Source organism: Akebia trifoliata, chromosome 8 (genome assembly GCF_017979445.1).
Source record: "Akebia trifoliata isolate Shusen 1 chromosome 8, ASM1797944v1, whole genome shotgun sequence".
Taxonomy (NCBI): domain Eukaryota; kingdom Viridiplantae; phylum Streptophyta; class Magnoliopsida; order Ranunculales; family Lardizabalaceae; genus Akebia; species Akebia trifoliata.
Window position 1 is genome coordinate 44,640,082 of NC_141382.1, and position 24,586 is coordinate 44,664,667.

Here is a 24,586-nt window from a genome sequence, read left to right on the forward strand (position 1 = left end):
TTATTACACTCCAAATTCTTAAATTATTTAACACCCCAATTAAACCTTCAAACATTATCAAGATTTGATTCAGATTATTACCTCAACATTATAACACTCGTTTAAATAATTCCAATGATTGTTTATAATTATAATTAGGCTCATATAAAATCCTAAACCCAAAAAATAGAAATCTAGAAAGAGAGAGAAAGAGAGCTTTTATTGATACCCCAACCTTTACTTATTTTCAACCATTCACTTATTTTCCTTATTTTTAATTGGGGTGTAATAAGTAAAAGGTGGGGTGCCGGTACCAGCTCTCAAATTTAATCACTCATCACTTTGAAAGAAAAAGTACGCCATATTTTTATCATTGCTAGAACATTTCAATGATATCAATGAAAGTTGAAATTATTCCCACACTAATCGTAATATTTCCATTTCTAAATTGAGCAAAATAGACACAAATCAAAATTTAAATTTTATAAATTATATCTCTTGTAAATTGAGAGAACCTTGATCGACACAATTGAAGTGATGCTGCCATGCCTTGATAATTCAAACACTTAGCTTAACAAAATGGTCAAATAATCTGCCAAATATTTTTTTCAATTTCAAATCTCTATTATCACAACATGTCATTATAGACTAATCTTTATATCAAAAATAAAATTCTATCAGACCAATGGTTAATATAGTCAACATGATACTTTTTTGTTAATAACAAATATGTCCCAGTAATGTTCATCGACTTAGTAGTACAGTGCAGTAATTATACAGAACAATAGCATTCTCATTGGTATTAAATATAGATTTTGATAAACTAAGAGTTAAAGAGACTTCTTGGCTAGAATTTTGGCACAAACAAACTATACAGAACAATAGCATCCTCATTGGTATTAAATATAGATTTTGATAAACAAAGAGTTAAAGAGATTTGTTGGCTAGAATTTTGGCACAAACAAGGTATCACCTGTTCTGTGTTGGTGTGACAGTTCTTTGGACAGTAGAAACACCATCTACGAATTTGGTTCGGAACAGAACATTGGCATTACTGAACATCCCCTCTTTCAGAGAAACCACGATGAACTGTGACATGTAAAGACCAGAAAATGGTGAATTGAAATGTTATGAACCAAAAAAAGACACTTTAAAAAAATAATAATAAAGCGGAGAAACTACAAATTTTTATTGATATATAACCACTGTGAGGGGAACCGAACTTCACATATTTGCCTCTTCATGAAGGATTTATACCAAATATTATTCATCTCTACCAATCTAAATCCCAAAAATTTATGCTCTACTTCCCAGAGATGAGATACAAAAGATAAGATAACATAGCCAATAACAACCTCAAATTTCTAAGAAACCTAATCGAACACAACTCAATCCTACGAGATAAAATACTAAATATCAAATCTAATAATAACTAATAGTACTTCAATCACTGAATAGGCCTTGTAACATGAACATGATCCATAAGTTACGTAAAAGATTACAGTATTGGATCGACCTTGTGCCATCAAATTTTGAAATGTTGCTAGGTTGCTGTTCTTAAAACTGGATTGATACTGGTCGAATGCTATTACCCCGAAGAGAGAAGAGCAAAACTTTCTGCACCAGAGTCACCTAGGTGCTTTCAGTGTATTGGCTAGGTTTTTAAATTACAACAAGAAATCTCAGTGGAGAATAACAAATAGAGCAACTTTCTCTCTTTCTCTAACTCAGAATATTACCAAGAGAAGGATCAGAAAAGAAGAAAGAAGACATGAAAAACTCAGATGACATCTCTCAGCTCTTAAAATATTTTACTTTTCTTTTTGCTTGATGAGAAACTTTGAGAGATCTCTCCTATTTATAAAAGAGAAGGGAAGGGTTTGAATGAGAAACCCTAACAAACTAGGATAAAATCTGAAGAAGTCAACAAGTTTGACGAAACTAAATGATCAGAATTATCTCAAGAGATATGCTCGTTTGAAACAGATTTTGAAAAATTCATAAGATTGCTTCTAAGCACCCGGTCGACCGAGTGACCAAACTCGAGCTTTGGGACTTTCAGGTTCGGTAACCCGAGTGAACAAAAAACAAGGTTCTCAAGTTTCAGGTTCAGTCATCCGAATATGTTCAGTCACCCAAGAGAGAAAAGAATGAGGTTCACAAGTTTCAGGTTCGGTCGACCAAATATGTTCGATCGCCCAATAGAGAAGAAAAGAAAGAAACTCAACCACGGGTTCGGTCGACCGAATATGGGTTGGTCGACCGACCAAGGACACTCACACTAACTTGAATTTCTTCAGTCCATTTTTTGACTAGTGTTGAACTTAGTCTTGACCTTCATTCTTCTTGATCTTGGATATCTTCTTCACTCTTCTTGATACCTCCTTTGAGCTTGATATTCAATAGAATTTTACTTGGACAATCTATCTTCAAGTTAAGCACTACTTGAAGCAATCTTATACATTGATCGATTATAATGAATAAAATATACAAGGAAATCAATTTACATAAGAATATCATGGATGTGAACAAATTTGTCTATAGTTTTTATTAAATGTATCAAAGCCAACACACCATGTCTCTGGTTTGATTTTCAAAAGGGAAAACCGGGAAAAGGACTACCTGGGGGCCCTAAGAAGAAGGGTGCTTTTGGTTTATTAGTGAGGTTCGTAATACTGGACCATCAAAGTGTTAATAAGATATGTACGCCAAATGAAAATTATAATTCGAGTATGATCTATTGCATGTATAGTTGTACTCTTAACAAAGTAGAAGAACCTTCACATAGTCGCCATTGATACAGAGAAAGCAAATGAAAAAATTCATATGGTTAATTCGGTGATTATTGGGAGAAAAAGAAGTTAAGTCCTAAGCGCAGAAAGGTGCCAGCTTCCTAAGTTGGTTAAAGTATGTGAGTGCTGATTGCACGACCTGGGTTCAAAACCCACCTTCACTTACGAATTACCAATCACTAGTCTCACTTGCTTAGCAAAAAAAAAAAAACAGTCCCAAGTGCAGATAAAATTAGCTATTTAGGGGTTAAGAGCAATGGTTGATGTGAAGCCCTGAAGGTGCCAGCTTGCTAAGTCGGTAAGGTTTGTGAGTGTTGAAACTATGGCCTGGGTTCAAAACCCAACTTCACCCACTAATCATTGACCAACTTGCCAATCAAAAGAAAAACACAAGTAGTGGTTAATGTGAGAATGAATGGTGATGAAAATGCTAGTTGACATAAAAAGAAAGGAATTGAATACAAAAGTGGAACCATATAGGGCTATTTCACAAAGGCAATGAGAAATTGTAAAAAAAAAAAATAGATATTGCACGTTCACAACAAACTAACAAGAATAGGCAGCAAACCTGGGAATGTGGAAAATGAGTTTTGATCATCCTTCCAATGTTTTGTGTGTGACTTAGGTCAAGAGCTGCATCTACCTGTAAAACAAAAATGAAAATAAATAAATAGTAGGTAAGCATCACACACAACGCGGGAGAGATTAAGTGAAAGACTCAAAGGCATTTTAATATTTCCTTCATTTTATTTATTCTGAAGGTTGAAATGGACTTTTGGTTGCCCAACCCATGTTCCACAAAATTGTCCCAACTCCCTCTAGAAATCAATTTATCCATGTTTCAAATAGTGTGGGAGAGTCACTGGGTTAAAGGCGAAAACACAAAAAAAAAAAAAAAAGGCTTTCGGTGAATTCTTGGGTGGGAGGACTGCTAAGGTTTTTATATAAGATGGATTATATGTTTTTCCTGTTTAAACTGCATTTGGAATGTGATCGCCTCACTTTAAGACAAGTGGAGGATTTATGATGGAGGTAGATGTGGGGTTAAGAATGAAAAACTGAAAGCATGATACATATGCATTCTAAAATAGGTATCCAAAGAATATACCCTTAAATTGACATAAACATAAATACACTCCAAAATTAAGTAAACCATACTGACAAAGCCAGGGTTCAGGAATAATTTGGCAAGGGAAAACTTCTGCAAAATCAGGAAAAGACTGAAAATTTTAAAATAAATTTTATAAATTATACAAAATATAAAAACATGTTTCATAGATTTAATAATAAAATAATAGTAAATACAATTATTAAATGAAAAAACAGAATTTGTTCCTTTTTAACCATTTAAATTGTGATTTTAAAAAAACGATGATTATTAAATTTAAGTGACTATTTTTCAAAAAATCACTGATTTAATCGCAATCCGTCCACCCACGCACACACACACACACAAAAACACTGCTTTTTGTCACTATGAAGTAAACAATTAGAAGATGAAGCTTTCAGGGCAAAACTTCGGGTAAAATCCAAAATGTGCTTATTCAACAACTTTAAATTGTTTCATGTCAAAACAAATGTTCAAATTTTGCCACAAGAAATGCACATTTAGAAAGCATTGTTGGGAACGCTACTTCATGTCCATATTTAGTTTTGTCCAACCATGAAGTTGCCTACCTTCAAATGTCGAAAGGTATTTGTGTATAGACATTGCTCTAAACATTATAATCTTCATTTAAGCCAATCTCAGTATTTAGGTTGATCTTATACCTTGGAAATCATTTTTTGTTTAGTTATTTATTTTGTGTATTGAGAGGGGAGATAGGGCAGTTTTGTAAATAATAGTCAGTAACTAAGGCATAATGGATCCAAGCTCTAAGTAATCAATTTTCATAAAGCAGGCATCTTCATGAATAATTGCAATTGAAAACCATCAGAGTAGCGCAAAATAGAAGATTACGAATGACCAAATTATTAACAAGAAAACTACACATAAGAAACAAATGAAAAAACTATAGTCCAGGGAGAGGAGAAAATTGCCAATACCTCATCAAGTATATAAAGTGGTGCTGGTTTGAAAAGAAGCAATGCCAAAATAAGAGAAAGTGCAAGAAGGGATCGTTGCCCTCCACTGAGTTCAGACAAAGATTGCTTCCACACAGTTCCAAATGCAACACGGACCTCAAGACCATCTAAGAAACTACATCCTTCAGCAGGCTCCAGCTTTGCCATTGTGCCCGGTAATAAGGTAGAAAAGATAGATCCAAAATCACTATAAAAAGGTTCAAATTTGAATGATAAGTAGGTTAAACTTAGCGGAATGGATGACAATAAAAAAAAAATTAAAAATGGTTGTAAACTCAACAAATATACATTAAGATGAAATTACACAACAAATAATATGCATAGAGATTCAATCTCAAAACTGCGTACTCACTCGTTAACTTTAACCCACGTAACTTTTAGTGTTTCCTTCTTCTTCTCATCAAGCTCTTCAATCACTAACTTGATTTTTGACTTGTCATTCTGTGCAAGATGAATTTATCGTAAATAACAAGAACATTAAATAGGGATGGCAACAAAATGGCCATGTTTTTTTTCCAACAGATTGAGAAAGACAGCAACAAACCTCAATGGTATTTTTCTTGGATATTAAATCATTGTATTCATCTTCCGCTTTCTCAAACATTGCCATAACTTTCTTGTTGACCCTCTTCTCAAGGCTTCATTGGGAGAGAGGAAAAAAAAACTAATACATTAAGATCTTGGAGAAAATTTACCACTTTTGGCAATTTTTTGAAAAAAAGTGATACTAATCAAATTACATACCCTGATTGCTCAGCTTGCAGCTTTTCCAGTTCCCCCCTTGCTTTACGAGGGTCACAAGAAGAGAAATCATAATCTGTACCACTTTTTCCAAACAGTTGTTTCTGAGCTGCAATCCAGCTATGCTTCTCAAGTAATTTATCTACCATCAAAGAACAATCTTTCTGTTCCAGCTCCATCCGTTTGACCTATTAGAGAAATTTGGTTCTCAGTAAATAAATAAATTTTACATATTCATACGTCAAATTATAAAGAATTTACACAAGAGAACCTCATTTTCCATTTTCTTCCTCTCTAGATTTGCATCGCTAAGTTTATGTTGAAGCTTCTGCTGCTCCTTGGCAATGCAATTAATTTCAGAGTCACATTCTTTCATCTTTGAACGAATACAATTGAGTTCTGATTGGGCTTGATCGTGATCATTCTTTATGGAATTAACCTGCATGCAGGAGTGGCAAAGTTCTAAGTCTTAACCTTTAGAAGTTGTTAAAAAGTTATGGTGCATACCTTGAGTTTATGTTTATCTATTTCTGACGTGAGACTGGTGATCTGTGTCTCAAAGGAAGCCAATTGATCCTCCAAAGATGCCTGCTCTTGAATGACTGCTTCCTTCTCCATGATAAGCCTCTCTCTTTCATTTTCATGGCCCTAGTATCAGTATTACAATTCACAAGTATGAATATGTCACATGGATGTCGAAGAATAAATATTGTTTCTAAAACATTTGGTTACTAAGTGAGGTAAGTATGTCAAAAACAAGAAACATGATATACAAACATTCATTACACCAAATAATGTCTCTAGTGACATTATTTCATGAAATATCAGGTTTGGATATGGGGTATCCCTAAGAACACAAACCTTCAAAAGCAACACAAAGGGTGTGTCAAAATAAAGCAGCTAATTCAATCCATTATAAACACATGTTATAACCACACAATAATCAGCCCACAATTTTTTTGAGATAAAGCTTTGTTGATGATGATGCCATAATCACACACCCAATGTATGAGAAAAGGTAAGAGTGCATTTGGATACACTCAATATTGCAATGAAATCAGGATTTCAAATGATTGCAATCTTAAAAGAGCACATTTGCCATTTGAACTTCTCTTTTTAAACAAATAATACCCCAAATGAGAAAAAAAATAGCAAATTTTTCATAAGATCTGCACCAAATTTGAATCTTCACAAGTCACTTGTTTCATAGATAACAATAATTATAATAATTTATGCTGATGATTCTAATGATAATGATGGGGATGGGGACAATGGTAGTGATTGAGAAGGTGACGATGACTATGGCTGTGGTGAGATGATGGTTGCAGGGGTGATGCTGATGCTAATGAAGATGCTGTGGTGGTGATAATGATGATGAGATGGTGCTTGAGATGATTTTGTTATGTTAATGATGTGGTGATGATGTACAGGTGTGTCACACCCTCATTTACTATGAAAGCTTGCCTCCTATAGCACAAGGGACCCCGTTACAGATTTCCCCCACAAAGAAAAAGTAGTTGGGGGTGAGGGGGTAAGACATGAGCCAAAGAAGACTTCTGAATCTCCTACCCCTTCAGAACAAATGCAGTCTTCTTAAGCTCGAGCAGCTCTGGAGACATCTAGTCCATACCATCGTAGGCCTCAACAACCCTCTCCCAGGATTTTGTCAACTTGCTATCAGCGAGCCCCAGCCCTTCAATGAATTTATCACAGAAGCAGTCATACTATTAGGCTATTGCAATACGGGACTAAGAAACAAGGCAATTGGGTATGTAAGACAGTTATAGAAGTGGTCAAAAGACATGAGATAAGTAATTTATCTGAACGAGAATATATGCAGTAAAACCTAACCACCAGAAATCTTCAATCCCTCTCAGCATCCTTGGGAAGATGCCCATCCACCATTAGAGCAATTAACCACTTTGGGGCTATCAAGAGCGAAGTCCCTATTAGTTTTATGGTGTCTTCTTCAGAGAAGGATTCCCCAATTGACAAGTGACATGAGGCAAGGAAGAAGGAGCACCATGTGATGTGGAGAATGAGAAGTCGGGAACAGTTGAGATTAAAGAGGTAGAAACCATGGGCGTGGGTGAATAGAGGCAATGGGAATTGGAACCTTACAGTTGAGGAACAAGAAGAGCAAGAGCTATCATTGGGTGTTTAGCAAGCAAGCAAGTGGCTAACACAAGAGAAAGGTCCTGCCCGACTTGAGCGTCTCTCGAGATTCTGGTCCGAAGAAGGACCATCCATCACTTCATTTAATAACCTATCTTAATGTTATAAATTTTCCATATGTTATATCTTTTTTTCTTCTCATTTTTCACATATATTTCTGTCCTTAGGTTCATCTTTGTAGATCATAACTTGAAAGGATGATAGAGTATGTAAAAGTAGGTAACAGTTTAAATGTAAGCAGTGGACCCAAGGTGCTTAATACCATCCATACTTTACAAATGACCCACATACCTTTAATCTTCCTAGATGCTTCATAGATTAAAGAATCACTATTTAATAATTTTGTTTCAAAACCACACTTACATTATTTCCAAACTAGTATACAAACGCACATTAAAATGATTTGGGGTGACTCTATTCCCATCACTTGATTGTTATATCTTACAATGTGCAAATGTCATCTTGCTGGATACAGGCAGAATTTGTTAGAGGTGAGAATTGCAATCCTTATCAATTTTACTGTTATCTCCATTACCCAGATACTTCGACATGGGAGCTTTATATGTATTATATAACCTTATTTTAAAAGTAATTCTTGTATCCATTCCATATTTGGTTATCATGGAGCAATAATAGTCTATGTACAATTAATTCTTTCAAAATGCTAATGTAAACCAATTATCAGACCAAGTAATGTAAACCCATTATCAGACCAAGTACAATTAACACATTTTCCATAAAATGTCAAGAAAAAAACATGTTATACATTTAAAATAGGTCAAATCCTGAAACTTAAGAATCTTAAAGCCACTAGTTTCTACAAAGAATCGTAGTATTATATTCAGCTAGAAAGTAATGTCCCAAATCTTGGACAGTCAATAAAGAGAAGAAAATTCAAATAACGTACGAGTTCAACAAATTGGAAACACACACACACACATACGCAGTTTATAAGGCAAAGAAATGTTGTGATGCACACCAACAATTTCAAGCACTTACCTTGAGGTCCTTTGAAAGTGATCGCATCTGAGAGGTTGTTGTCTTAATCATTTTGTCTAAATCTTTTAGTCTATTCCCTCGTTGATTAGCATGCTCTTTGATAGATTTCTCAAGTAATGGTACACGAGATACACAGTTTTCGTACAAAAGTTGCTTTTCTTTTGCACCCAATTTTGCTTCTTCAAGCTCCTGTTCGATCTTTTTCACTAGTTCACCTAGCTACATTATACATGGAGACCTCTAAAGAGTAAAGATATATTAACTGAATCAAAAGGAACATCAAGATCAAAAGCCCTTAAACTAAAGTGAATAAGCTATATTGGAGAGGAAAGAAAAGCAACCTTGTGATGCTCATTTTGCTCAGCTCTACTCTGGAATAGTGAGAGATCATATGACTTGAGTTCCAACTGCGATTTAAGCTCCATGAATTTTTTTTGAAGAGGCAGGAGTTTGGTTATCTGAAACATTAAGACGGAAATGAAGAGGACAACAAACGGAAATAGTATAAAAGAGTGCTAAGGTGGCTTCTAGCTATGATGCCTCCCATACAAGAAATCACACATTTAAAGATTTAAAACGAGGTAAACCAAATAAGCCAAAAAAGTCAAAGCAAGGTATTATTGAGTAATCAAAGACCAAGAAAGATAATCTTCCCATGAATTCATTTCAGTTCCTCATTGAAACTATAATTTTTTTTTAAAAAAATCCCAATAAAAGTATAGGAAAATATCAAAACCAAGGTATTACGTGATAACTGATAAAAGGTCATGTGATCTATTTAAAGCTAGGAGACAATTCCAGTCCTAGTACCCATATGCACAAATTTAACACAATAAAATAGAATCTGAAATGAAAATTATGAATACCAGTATTTTGTACAAAATTCTGAAACAACTTTTGACTAGATGGCACTAATTAACAAATTATAGCAACCCCAAAGTTTCAACCACCCAAACCATAGATTGCAGATAAATTTAAATGCCTTTGCTAAGAATTCTGACCAACTACTCCATCATCATCGAAGGAGCAATACATCAACTGAAAATTTTGAGATTCATTGTTTCAATCATTTTAATAATTTACAGCACACTAACAAAACAAAGGGAAGTACACATATTTGGCTTCAAAAATGCAATGGTCAAACTGAACCGAAAACACAAACCCCATCTAATCCAAGTTTTTAGAAGCAAGCTTATAACCATGAGTGAGGAGATTTTGTGATCAAGTTGTGTGAAGTGTGAACCGTAATATCTTGGCACTTCTACTTTTGGAATTTTCGTAGTGCTGACACGTGTTGCCACTTGGACACTCCTTAATATGGCACAACACTTCTGGACATGCATGTATAGAACATATCATCAAAGTTTGTTATTTTGACATGGTAAAATAAAGCGTCCTTTCAGGAAATTTATACAAAATATCATGCAAAGTATTGTAGCATACAAACAAAATTGCTTCATAAACTATTTGTGATGCCCAATAATTAAGTTAGGTGCTGAGATAAATAACTTAACTTTTCTTCTTCTTGTCAAGTGGGTTTTCAATAAGCTCTCTAAGATCTCTTGTAGCTTTGTTTCATTAATAAATGCTTCATATCTAATATATCAACAATTCGCATATCTAATTCTTTTTGTTTTCTTCCATTATGCTTTTTTTCCATTTTTAACCGTAATATCTTGGCACTTCTACTTATAAGCATGAATGCATGATCTCTAAATAGTTTTCGGGTGTATTCATCTGATCTTTATTGTTGTATGATTGTATCACCATATTCAAATTTTCAAATGTTGGTGTGCCAAAGACTTATGGACAACTTGGCACTTGGCATATGTGCCGCATCTCTAGCTAACATTGAAAATCGCATTGTCTCCCACAACAAAAACTTTACCAAATTGGCCATATCACGAAGGGGGTTTGATAAATTACATGAATTCTCGCGTTTATATATAATTGAGTATAAATAAGTATGGATATAAGAGAAAGACAATTCTTTCAATTTATAACATTTTGTACAAAAATAGGGAAAAGGAACAAATATTGACCTTCTTGTCAATTTCAGATAATTTCTTTTGATGAGAGGAAAGCTTTGATTGAGACTCTGCCAATGCATGAAGTTGTCGTAATAATTCACCGCCACCTCTACAGGCACAAGCAGTGGAGAAAAAATTAAGTGAAAAAACTTCACATTCATCTACAATATACCAAAACACATACAATAACAGCTTTGGTTTTTAACAAAGTTTATTGAAGAGCCCAAGGTGTTTAAAAAACATTAATAATTCCATAAATAAGTAAATGATAATTTTCGCAATAAGTATCATACCATAGCAAACTGCAATACAAAAATTCACTCATAAAATGATGTAAATTATAAGTGCTAGTGATGACTTACTTGCGACTACCACCAGTGAGTAGCCCACTTGGCTGAAATATATCTCCTTCAAGAGTCACACTTGGCGTGCGGATTTCCCTATTAAAAGCAACCTACATAAAATTGATCAACAAGCAAATTAGATGGCCCATACTATTGAAATATATCCAACTGTATTCTACATGATTCGATGAGTATGGACTGAAAACAAACAATTAAGAGATTGCCTGAATAAATTATATAAAAAAATAGATATCAAATAATGAATTTCCACACATTAAGTTCTTCTGGACTGCAAGAATTAATAAAAAAAATTAAAATAATAAGTCAGTAGTAGATACTAATACACTACCAAAAGACAAAAGGATTAAATAGATTATACTGTTGTCTTAATACTCCTCTCAAAAATGATTTGGCAGCTTAGTTGATTGACACATTGAAATCCATCTTTGAGGTTGTGGTTTTAAGCTCAGCTTACCCATCAAAAAAGAAAAAAATAATAATACAAATGATGCTTTGGCACATGTTTCCTCAATTTTGGAGTAGGGCAAGAAAATTTGCTACATAAAATGTGATTACTCTTTCAAGTTTCAGTACGTACATACATGCATACAAACATATATATAGGGTCCCATTTGGCAGACAACATTAGGGAGACAACGTTTGTCCTATATGGGTTAGAAGTTTTGGAATGACTGATTTTTTGTAAGGATGATCTCGATGGTGAGGAGATCATCCTCACAAAAAATCAGCCCAATCTGAAACTTCTAACCCCATCAAAAGTGGTTTAGAATTGTGGACCATCGTTTTTTACCATTAATTTGTAAATCACTTTTGATGGGGTTTGAAGTTTCAGATTGGGCTGGTTTTTTGTGAGGATGATCTCCTCACTATAGAGATCATCCTCACAAAAAATCAGCCCAATCCGAAACTTTTAAGTCATATATGACAAATTTTTTGTCTCCAAATGTTGTCTCCTGAACGCTACCCATGTATATACGCCACTAAAACTTACACCATGAGAATGACCATTTTTAGACCTTGGTTATTGGGAGAATGTAAATTTGCAGTTCAAACCCATCCTAGGACCAATTGAGTTCTCTAAAAACAAACTTGAATCGTGAGGCCAAACATGTGGTTTCCTTAAGTGTAATCAGAATTAGATTGAGACATTGCTGTTTAGAAAATCCATTAAGGACCAAACACAAGAGGTAGAAAACATTTATGAAGAGTGGTGGAAAACTCATCAAGACCAAACATTAATTGGATAAAAACAAACTTGAACAATTTTGGAGTGCACTTTAGAAGCATAAAGGTATATTTAATGTGTAATGAACTATGTTTTTTCATGCTGATTTTAAAGAATCTCCTTTCCATCTGCATTTCAAGCAGTTGTTGACCCACTTTTGCAACATTTTCACCCTAGAAACAATTAAGATGAATTAAATCTTAAGCGGGAAGAAAAAGAAAAAAACTAACAATTTGAATGGAAAAAACTTCTTTTTTGGGAAAGATGTTGCTAATTCCATAAACATCATTCTAGGATAACTGTAACACAAATACTAAAACAAATACCATTGGCCATTCATGGATGTGAATGTTGAGATAAATGCATATCTAGGATAAAGATTACCTCCTTTGCAGCATCAGCTGTTCTGCAAACAAAGGTTGAACCAAACACATATTCCATTGCAATCTGCAATATAAAACCACTCTTAATTAGAAATTAGTACTGAACAAATTATCCACATCAAAACAGCTGTGCTTTTAACTCAACCTATGCAAGACCTAGAGTGTATGGAATAAGGAAAGAAAGAAAGAAAGAAAAAAAAAAAAAAAGACCAAATCTCCCTAACAAAGATACAATGATGCCTAGTTCTCTACCAAGAAACTCTGACTTCTCTGCCAATTTCATAAGTTTTTTCCTTCTTTTTCTTTCATTTTTGTGATGTAAAAAACCATATGTGTGTGTGTGTGTGTGTGTGTGTGTGTGTGTGTGTGGTTATGGGTGGCTGGGGCAGGCTATCCTTGAATATTTGGGTGAATTGTTTTGTGGAAGGCTGAGGGCCAAGAATTATAACCTAGCTGCCTTAATGATTAAACCAGTTTTGCGGCCATTTTCTCTCCAATTACCTTGCCGATTCGGTGTGTCAATGCAAGAAGAATTAAATTGTGTTGCGTCAGAATGTTGATACTCAAGAAACAACATGAGCTATAACGAGTATTGGAAGATGAGGACAGTACTTAATTGTACAAGTCAGTGGTCAATATTGCAATGCAGAAGGTCAAAACTGTTGATATAATGTCTATTCTTCAAAAGCAATCCAAATTCAGGGGAAACATTCAAAAATTCCAGACTAGTGGCTGTCTCTGAGACCTAAACAGACATTTAACCAGAGAATACAGCATGGAAAATTTAGAGCAGAAAAACTTCTAGGTGTTTTTAAATAAAGAAAGTAATGAAAACAACCAAAAATTGAATTGGTAGTTAATTCTTATTCTACTTCAAATGGATTGCCTTTGTTAAAAATAAAGCACAAGTACGTGATTATGCGGAAAATAATATACCATTTTGTATGTAATGCCAAGTTCTCTGTCAGATGCAGAGACCACCATAATTAACTAACTCAATTGTTGAAGATATTGTTAACAACTTCCAACACCAATAACCCATGTTACTCAGATGCTAGCAAGAATCAGCAACATCAATTCTCAATCATTTTACAGCATGGCCCACACATATCAACACATTTAGAAAGAAGCGATATGCACACATAAAATGGCAAGGAACAACGCATTTGTGGGGCTTAGAGCATCTTACCTTCACTTCCTCATCATAGCCAACCAAAGAAAGTGCCAATTCTGCATTCCCATCACCAACCTGAAAACAAGCATATGATTTTTTGGCCTACTGATAGATGACTGTAAAGCAAATGTTGAAAGATGATCTACAATACTAACCAATCTAACAGCAGCATTTTGAGCCCTGGGGGGCACAGTACGAGATTGTATTTTGTTCAAAGGTATAATTGTTACTCTTCTTCGGAGATCGCCATTTTGAAGCAGCTGCTTTCCTGTGTTTTCTGTGTCTACAACAACATTGAATAACTTGCCTCCGGCAGCAACCTACACATAGAACTCAGGATGAAGTTCTTTTCTTTTTTGTATCAGTAGAGTTCAGGGTAAACAAGTGTCACTAGTATTATTAAAAAATTGACAAAAAATGATATATATATATATAGGGTCAGGTTCAAACGACAACCATTTCAACACACATATAGACAACGTGTTTTGTCTTATATGGGCAAAAATGTTTGGAATGGGCTGATTTTTTGTGAGGATGATCTCTGTGGTGAGGAGATCATCCTTGCCAAAATCAGCTCATTATGAAACTTCTAGACCGTCCAATTTTTGTTGAAAAATTCTAGACCGTCCAATTTTTGTAAATCAATTTTGATGGGGTTACAAGTTTTGGAATGGGATGATTTTTTGCCAGGATGATCCCCTCATCACAGAGATCATCCTCACAAAAAATCAGCCCATTCCAAACATTTTTGCCCATATAAGACAAACACGTTGTCTATATGTGTGTCGCAGGAACCCGACCCATATATATATATATATATATATATATATATTTGGTGGGGGGAGAGATAAACTAGAATTGCATAAAATCCAACCTCCAAGGCAGTCATGGTGGAATTATCCTTCACTTTAATGAGTTGTGCAACCACACCCTTCACCTTTGATCTGTCAAAATCCTTCACAGGATCTCTGTACATGAACTGTACATTTGCCACTTGTGCCAAAAGAACCCGAACTTCATCACTCAACTTCTGCACCACTTCTAACTCAATCTGCCGATCCTGAGGTAGATTTCACAGAAGTACATTTAACAGGCGTGCTAAAATTCATGTTAATAAAATCTAGACAACAATTTCATTGAGAATGTGTTCACGCACTGAAAAAATGAACCTTTTGCAAATCTTCCATCTGACCGTCTTCATAAGGAACAGATTCCAAGGCCATTTTAACCTCTTCCACATCTTTTCTTCTGATACTAAGTTCATTCTCTACAGCAACAGCTTCTTCACGCTTTGACATCAATTGTTGCTTTTTCTCTTTCAGCTCTTTCTCGGAATGACTGATTTTTGTTTTCAGCTGTTTCAATTCTGTTTCAGCACTCCCAACTGCAGCTTTAGCATCAGCCAATTGATCTTCAAGGCACTTTTCCTCGTCCCCACTGCTCTTACCAGCTAGCACACCCTATCAGAAGTAATTGATCCATCTCATTAGGATGCAATTCCAACATACATAGTGACAAAGTCTGGGTTCGGGAATAATTCAGAAAGAGAAAGCTTTGGAAAAGTTAGCAAAAGTTGATAAAATCAGGAAAATATTGGATACATTAAAAATAAAAATAATATCTTTAAATAAAAAATGTGTAAAAATATATATTTCATATATTAAATGATAAACTAACAGTTAAAAAATACTAAAAATAAAAATAAGCTGAGATCTTTTCCAAAAAATCATTGATTAATTATAATTTTTTGAAAAATCAGTGATTTTTCCAAAAACTTGGCTTTTTTTTTTGAGAAAAAAAAAATCGTGATTTAATTGACAACTATTAAAATTGTGATTTAATCACAATTTTTTTCAAAAAGTCGCAGATTTTTGTCACTATGCCATCATACCTGAATGCTCTGACAACCCATGTTGAGTAAAGATAGATTTAAAAAAAAAAGTATAGTATATTGGAATTCTCACCTGGTATTCTTTTTCATACTCTTCCAAATTCTTCGTAAGACCCTCAACAGTTTTTTTCAGATCAGCTGCTCCATCTTCAGCTCTTTTAATGGTCAAATCCCACTCTTCTATAGATTTTTTGATGTCTGCAATACTTTTAGCAATCTAGCAAAACAATAACATAAGAAAGATAAAAGCAGCCCATATGGCAAATTATAATTATATGAATTGTACATATAAATTTCACACAATAACTAACACAACGAAAAATGGATTAGGCAACAGAAATCATATAAGACAGATAAAAGCAGCCAATGTTTCCACAACCCAAATATTGGCAAAGCAATGACATTAAGAAGTAAGGCCTCATACGAAAACTAAGAAAATTTTCTTTGGAAAATATTCCAAGGAAAAGTTTTCTAAGCTTCCAAACCTAAGTGAAAAATGAATCAACATGGTGACAGCTACTAAACCCAGTCGTCCTTACCTTTTGAGCATTCTTCTTCTCAGTCTTGAGCGAATCCTCGTGATTTTTCAGTACAGATGTTTCCTTCACAAGATCACAGGAAAGTGCATCTACTTTCTCTGACAAAGTTTTTACCTCCCCACCCATCATCGCATCTTTTTCAGCAGTTAAGTTGGATATCTGAGTCTCCAATTCCTGAATCTTCAACTGCATTCTTTCAGCATTATCGTCAATCTCAGCAATCTTAGTCTTTACTCTGTCCACCCCACTAACAGCATTATCTCTAGTCTTCTCCGCTTGAACAAACTCATAGGCAACACAAAACCTTCTAAGTCGATCTAATTCCGTGTTTCCATTGGCCCACTGCATGTACTGCATCTTTTCTTTTCTCAGTTTCTCCAAAGCTGGGAGTATTTCCTGATCAAGAAGCCTATCGATCTCGTCGACCTTGCTCTGCTTCTTCTCTAGTGTCTTCAAAGCATCCTCTTTTTTAGTCTCGTACATTCTCGTTCCAGCAGCCTCTTCAAGCATGGATAAGATCTCAGGAGGTTTCATGTTCAAAACCTTGGTGATGCGCCCTTGCATTATTAGAAAATGAGGGTTGTTCACATTAAGCTGCACGGAATGAAAAAGATTTTGGACTTGCTTTGGCTGGGCAAGGCGACCATTTATAAGGTATTTGTTCCTCCCGCCGACCACTATCTACAGAGTTAACAACGAAAAATGCAACACCATTATCTCAATTATCTTATAGAAACGCGGATCAAAATCCTAAATTCAAACAATTTACAAGGTTTGTGGTTCTAAAGTTTAAATGCCAAAACCTTCCAGATTGTCATATCGATGGGGAATCCACAGACCATCTCCTTCTTCATTGCCCTTTTGGCCCTTATGTAATTTCCTCTTTGTTCACATGATTTGGTCTCGTTTTTACTCCATTTTTTTTTTAATTTTCCTATGCATAACAAAGGTCTATCTCATCTTTTTTTTAATGGTTGGAGCCAACTTGGCTTTCCCTATTTAGTAGTGAAGAGGGATTTTCGATCATTTGAATGGCACAAAAATCCATTCTAGGATATAGTAATTTCAAATATGGGTGTCCTTTTCTTTTGGTGTAAAATCTTTAAAGAGTTCAAATGGGTTTTATTCAAATATTTTTTATTTAGATGGGAGAAGATTTGCAGTACTAGAGATTCATAGAATGTGCTGGGTTCAGAGTTGAGTATTTATTGCATTAGTTTGCAGGTTCTAGCCTTGCTTTTAGTAACAAAGTTCGGATTTGATAATTGTCCAGTGAGGCTTCTATCCAGTTAATTCAGACAAATTTGTAAAAATTTCGTAAAAATGTGGGGAATATAAAAATGATGTTTTTGGGTTTCTTGCCAAAATCCATATTCTTCAACCCCGTGAAAAAGCATATTTTGTCCTCGAGATTTGAATGTGAATAAAATTAAATTATGAGGTTGAAGGGTAAAATTTTTACCAAAGTCCGTGATCAACCCATAAGCCATTCAGTAATTCATTGATTCACTGAATCAATCGGCTAGTCCCTTATTTGGAGAATTTATGAATTTTTGGAAAAATTACTTATCACCGAAAAAAAATATTTAGTTACCTGACGAGTTACTGTGATCTCTCGACTATCTTCGTAGCCAAGAGGGCTTCGACTTCGATCCAAATTATTAAAAACAACTGAAACCGTAGCTTTAGTTATACCAGCTTGCCCTTGCTTGTAAACCAATTCTTGGAGATTTGAAGCACGGACCTGTTGCAAATTCGTGATTCCCAAAACAAAGCAGATTGAATCAAGAATGTTTGATTTTCCCGAGCCGTTGAGCCCCGTGATGGCATTAAAGTAGGGATCAAATCCTGGAACCACTGTTCTTGTGGCGTAAGACTTGAATCCCTCTAAACAAATCTCCTTAATATACATTTTGTTCTTTGTTTCAGAACTCTAAACCCTAACTTCGAAGGATGAGGTTGAGGTGAATCTTCAGAGTGAGGAACCCTAGATTCAGTGAAAATGCCAATTGGATTCGGAGATCGAACCCGAAAGATAATGCTATGAATGAGGATCTTTGGAGATCGAATATCTGAAATGGGTGAGACGACGAAGTTAGTCGAATTCGAAACACTGAAATAAGAGAGAAATCAGATGGAGTAAGAAGTTTCAGAGTTTGAAACCTCGAAATTGGTTCGAATGTTTTTGAAAGTTTCACATATCAAAACCCTAGAGATGGAGTTGCAGCAAGTGAGGAACTCGCAGGTTTTTGAGCAATTCGAAGAGGCGGGAAATGCTTTTGGTGATTTTCAAACAGATAGCTGTAGCGGTCTCCGTAGTAACTTAGTATGTTACTACCTAGTTGCAAGTCACAAGTCATAACGGCACATAAAGATGTAAGGTTCAAATTAGGAACATCCTACAGGGACTTTGTTTTTCACTGTGTTTCACACTGCAATGATGTGGGAGCCATAGCTGTGTTTCCTTGCAATACGAGTGAAAAAATTTATGGTTATGGGCACACATCCCCATCACGACTATTCAAAATATGTTTTTGTTTCATAATAATTTGTATACCATTTATAAAACAATCGTGAAATCAAAAATATTCTTCATTTCGATGATATTAAGCATTTGTTTGGTTAGTCCCCTCGTTTTTTTTTATATAAAAAATCCAATCTTAGAATTAAGAAAAAGCTTTGAAGCAGACCTGTCTCACTTCCAAAAATCGATAGAATCCTATCCTTTGAATAAAATGTGGTGTTTCTAAAGTGGTATCTCGAATATTAACAAAAAAGTAAGGGCATGAAATCAATATGAAAGGAAAACATTACTTAATGATCCCCGGCTGAAGGTTTTATTTTTCATTAGTCGTTGTCTTTTAGGAGTTAGCTAAATAGTCCATTTGGTAAATCTCTCTTTTATAATCAATCCCTAAACCCCATTCTAAACATTTATCATGATTGAAATGTCAAAACCACCCTAACCATTCAAACTCACCATTTTTGTAAAAAAAAAAAAAAAAAAATGATTTTCGGCATTCCAATGGAAATGATTTGAGAAAGAAGAATAAGTCATTTTCAATGATTTCTTCAAGCATTTTGAAGACATATGTTAAAAAAATTATGATTTTTCAACGCTTTGCTTCGTTTTTAGGGATTAAAATCAATCAAGGATGGTTCTTTTGATTTGAAATCATCTATGCACAGTTGTTATGTCAAGTTTTAAGTCGATCTTTCCATTAATTTTAGTTGGAAAACTCGCAGAAAAAAATGAAAAGAGGATGGGTTTTACAATGTCAAGCTTGATAGTTTTTTTATTTTTGAGATCAATATTTTTATTGTCGAGTTAGACATTTTTTTTTTAAATTGTCAAATTTAATAATAAAATTTGGTAAGCTTGACAATAAAAAAAAATATGGTGAGTTCAATAATTAAAAAAAAAATGTCAAATTCAGTAATAAATAATATTGAACTCAAAAATAAAAATTGTCAAACTCGGCACTGTAAAATCCATCCATTTTTTTTTTCTAGTTTTTCCAAGTAAGATGCATGGAAATATCGACTTAAAACTTGACATAACGACTTGTGTAGATGATTTCAAGTCAAATAATCATCCGTGGTCAATTTTCTTCAAAAAACAAAGCAAATCGATTGAAAAACCCAAACTTCATTTTTTGTTATCAATCATCAAAATAAATATAATACATCTAAAAATTCAAAATGAGATGTGTATCATTTTCTTTCGTCATTCACGATAAAAAATCATCAAAAATGACTAGAATTGCCGTTTAAGTGTATGAAGAAGATGAAAAGGGCAATTTCGATATTTCAAAAATATTATAAACTAGGATGAGGTTGAGGGACCATTCGGAAAATAAAATTTTACTAAATGGACTATTAAGAGTCATAAAACTTAGGGACTAATTAGAAAGAAAACCTTCCACCAAGGACCATCAAGTAATTATCCCATATAAAAGCCTTGTGTTGTACTACCAGCAGTGTTCCTCCAAGATTTTGAAGTGGCCAGGCCACTTCAAAGTCAAACTCTTAGAAATGCTTGAAATGTTCAACCACGTTTTTTTTTTTGTCTCAAAAATACACTACATTCCATCAAATCACTTTGGGCATGATTTTATTGGATATTTTTTCACAATTATTATTCATGATTTTATGGATTTTTGTGAGGAGATATGCAATGGAAATTTCGAAGCGAGGGAAAAAAATTCTTTGAAGTGGCCTGCCCCCTTCAAACTTTTGGAGGAACTCTCCTCTAATAATGACTCGTGGCACTTCAAGTTCCAATGAATATTTGAGAGACTCTTTAATGTTCTTAAATTTGTAGCATGCTCATTGACCTCTCCTTTTCTTACATATAATAAAAATAATAATATAAAAATATTTGAATTTTTTCAAAAATTGATCATGATGTAAAAGACTAAATACCTTCGTCTTTTTCATTAAAAGACAAAATGGGAATGGATATTATTGGAAAAAAAATGATGGAAAACGTTAATGTCCACATAAGATTTTAGGCGTTAGCATATATACATGGATGGCATTCGAAGGCCCTAAAGAGAGTCAAACATTGTGCCAAATATTTTTTCAATGTACGAATTAGAAATTTTGGAATAAGCTTATTTTTTGCGAGGAAGATATCTATTATGAGAAGAACATTCTCACAAAAAATCAATCAATTTTGAAACTTCTAACCCCATCAAAAATGGTTTATAAAAATTGAACGACCTTCAATTCTTAAACTTGTAAACTAGGGTTAGATGTTTTAGAATGAGCTGATTTTTTTATGAGCATGATCTTTTCACCATGGAGATCATCTTCACACAAAATCAGTGCGTTTTGAAATTCTAACCCCTATTTAAAAAAATGTGCGGCTCTCTTTAGGGCTTCTAAACGCTTCCCTATATATATGGATAATAGCTTTTCCATCAAATCTTGAGGGCTATGGTGTTGGTCTTGTTGGATTGTCATGAGGTAATCCATTTGAGCAAAACAACTCTTAATAATATTTAAAAGCTTACTAAGATAGCAAGGAAAGTGTTTTTCTTACCAAAATTAGGATTTATGAATTATTAATTTTTATAGGTATTTTAAAATATATATATTTTTAAACAAATAATCTATTTTATATCATATTTTATATTTATTACATTGTAAATGAATTTTTTTTTTTTTTACAAGATTAATTAAAGTGATTTTGAAGATAACATAATCACAACCTTCACAAGATATTTTTTGTAATTTGAGAAAACCAACTTGACTATAGTGCTCTTTGAATTATAAGTTCACTTTTGTAATTTTAATTTTAACCGAGGTTTTAAAAGATGGCATGATAAAGGGAATGTGAGATAGTAAGGGATTTCATGTATATTAACTAAGGTGTTTTTATAATTTAGAAAACTAAGTTACCTGATTCAAGGAACTATTGGGTTCTAACATTATTGTTTTTAACAAAAATGACCTAAGTTGATAATAAGGCCATTTTGTTCAGGGGTAAAACAGAGGGACGAGAGTGTGTTCCTCTAAGTTGTGAGTTCGAAACTAATCGTAGTCTCTTGGATAAAATGTTGCATGTTTTGTATGGTTCTGTGCGTGCAACCATGGATTAGTCCTGTCTAGTATGGCTAGATGTACAGGTCAGGCAAGGCTCGATTAGAATCTAGTCCGCTATCAATGGAGATACCATATTCCAAAAAAAAAAAAAAAAAAAGATTAAAAGCAAATGTGAGGATATTTTATCTTTCAAATTTTGGTGTTAAACCACTTTACTCCACCTTCTCTCAATATAATATTAAAGAAATGTGATTCGAGTTTAAAATCACGCTCCTACAATTATAAAAGGTCATTCTTAGTAATTTTATTTATTTATTTTAAGAAAGTTGAGATTTGGGGATTTCTACTAGTTGGATTTGGATATTCTTTTCAATCGAAACTTGAAAATTCTTAAAATAGGCATTTTACAAATTTTCAAATCATTCGAATGTTTGATCTTGAGGAGTAAGTGATTCAACTGTAAAACGTGTCTAGAGACGACTTTTTCGTCCTGTATTTTTATCATTATTTAAGGGTAGTTTGATCATATTTTTATTGACACAAATGCATTTGGAATCACATGCCACTTGGAATCTTGAACAATGATTCCATTGCATCTAAACAAAATGCCCATGCATCATCATCGAATAAACACAAACGTTTGAAAGTTTAAAATAATAATAATTGTAGGAGTAGGTAGCGTGTGACGTTATGTAAGACAAATACATGAACAAGTCGCAATAGTTTGAAACGGTTGAGGAAAGAGGTTGACGTGGCATCTGCATAGATCATACATAAATCTTTTGTCCAAGGACGGACCAGAAGATAGAATGAAAAACACAGATCACCTATTTATTATCATTCTTCGCGAATTCCTACTCCATCTTTAATTTTCTTGTAGATTTGACTTTCTTATACAACCATAAACTATCACATCCCAATCGAGATTTCTTGTTAACCAAAAACAAAAAAAATCCTCATATGACACGTTGGGAAATTATAGATCTGTATGTCTCGGGATACACAATTGTTGTTTGACAAGTCATATTATCACGATTTAAAAAAAATAGAAATAAAAATAAAAAATTGGTGATAAACTGATGAACCAATGAAAGGGTACTATGGGTATAAAAAAAAATAAATGTGAATCCAAGCAAGAAAATCTGTGCTAAAAAATTTATGCATTGATAATCAATCATCTTTTTCTATTTCAATACACATGGTGTGGTGGTTTTGATTCATCTTATTGACACCCATTTCTTTTAGAGAGTTACTATTGCCACACCAACTTTTACTGATGTTGCAACCTTAGTAAAAGTTGACGTGTCAATAACAACTCTCTTCTTTTAACAACAAATCTTTATTCCACTATATGACATTGTCCACAAGTTTTATAGTGGCAAAAACATCCTCTTTGGAGTCAAGGTGATAAAAGCGAAACAATAATAAAATTTGAGGGGTATTAAGAAAAATCTTTGAGGTTAAGGGGGGTAAGGAATGAAAAATAATAAAGTTTGAGAGGTATTATTTAGAAATGGGGAGAAAATGAACGATAGGTGTTATTGAAAAACGGGTGAATGAGAAAATATTATAAATTTAGAGGGTATTATTGAAAACCTAGGGGAAGAGGAGAGGAAAAGAAATAAAGTAGGTACTATGAACTCCACTCTACTGAATGAGAAGTTTATTCCCCACAAATTATAACAAAGTGGGATTGACCATTGTGTTTTATTATATAGACTAGAGGATGGGCATATTATAGAGTTTGCACGCGCATACGATATATGCATTCTCTTCGGAGTTAGCAAAAAAATAATAAAATTGAAAGGGTATTGTTATAACTCTTTGAAGTTAAGAGTGTAAAAGAGGAAAAATTGATAATAAAGTCAAAGATGTGTTATTAAGAAAGGGGGAGATGATGATAAAAAGATTAAAGGGGTAAATGAGAAAATATAATAAAATTAGAGGGTATTATTGAAAAATGTGAATTAAAGAGGAAATATAGTAATATTGTAGGGATATTATTGAAAAAATGAAGGGGATTATAGGAAAAACAATAAAATTGAAGGAACGAAGAGGAAAGGTAATAATGTGAGTGGGTATTGTGGACCCGACTCTATTATAATTAGAGTTTGATTTTTATCCCCCACAAAATTGTAATTGATCCACCGTTGTGTTTTATTATATAGATATACTAGAGCTCGTCCATGCATACAATACGAGCATCCTCTCTAGGATTAAGGTCAAAGTAAAAAAATAATAAAGGTCGAGAGGTTTATTAAAAATCTTTGAGATTAAGGGTGGTAAAAAATGAAATAATAAAGTTAAGAGGTAATATTAAGAAAAAAAGGGAGAAGATGATAGACAATAAAATATATTAAAAAAGAAAAATAGTAAAATTAGAGTGATATTATTGAATGAGGAGGGTGGACAATAAAGTTGAAAAGGTGAGTAGAAAATTTCATAAAATGGGCAATGTGGAACCCACTACTACTATAGCTAGAGTGCAACATGTATCCCATATAAGATTATAGCAAAGTGGGATCCATCGTTGTGTTTCACAAATAAATGAACCCATTTATGAAACAAGTGGCTGCAAACAGTGGAGGCTCACATCATTGCAAACAGTGGACAATAAAATAGAAAAAGTGAATAGAAAAGATAATAAAATGGGCAATG

The 24,586-nt window shown here is 33.8% G+C and overlaps 1 protein-coding gene across 1 annotated transcript; it reads right to left on the reverse strand.

Annotated features, from left to right (window-relative positions):
* Nucleotides 1-851: 851 nt before the first annotated feature.
* Nucleotides 852-18,700, reverse strand: LOC147397078 (structural maintenance of chromosomes protein 2-1-like). The gene is made up of 20 exons (XM_086452499.1): nt 17,973-18,700; nt 16,379-17,059; nt 15,913-16,056; nt 15,118-15,408; nt 14,823-15,008; nt 14,104-14,268; nt 13,964-14,023; nt 12,776-12,838; nt 11,164-11,255; nt 10,814-10,910; nt 9,113-9,229; nt 8,772-8,990; nt 6,105-6,245; nt 5,869-6,036; nt 5,601-5,785; nt 5,401-5,494; nt 5,209-5,297; nt 4,818-5,043; nt 3,340-3,414; nt 852-1,068 (listed from the first exon to the last, which is right to left on the reverse strand). Exons 1-20 carry the CDS (start codon nt 18,288-18,290, stop codon nt 949-951), a joined length of 3,531 nt encoding a protein of 1,176 aa, XP_086308625.1. The 5' UTR covers nt 18,291-18,700; the 3' UTR covers nt 852-948.
* Nucleotides 18,701-24,586: the final 5,886 nt, after the last annotated feature.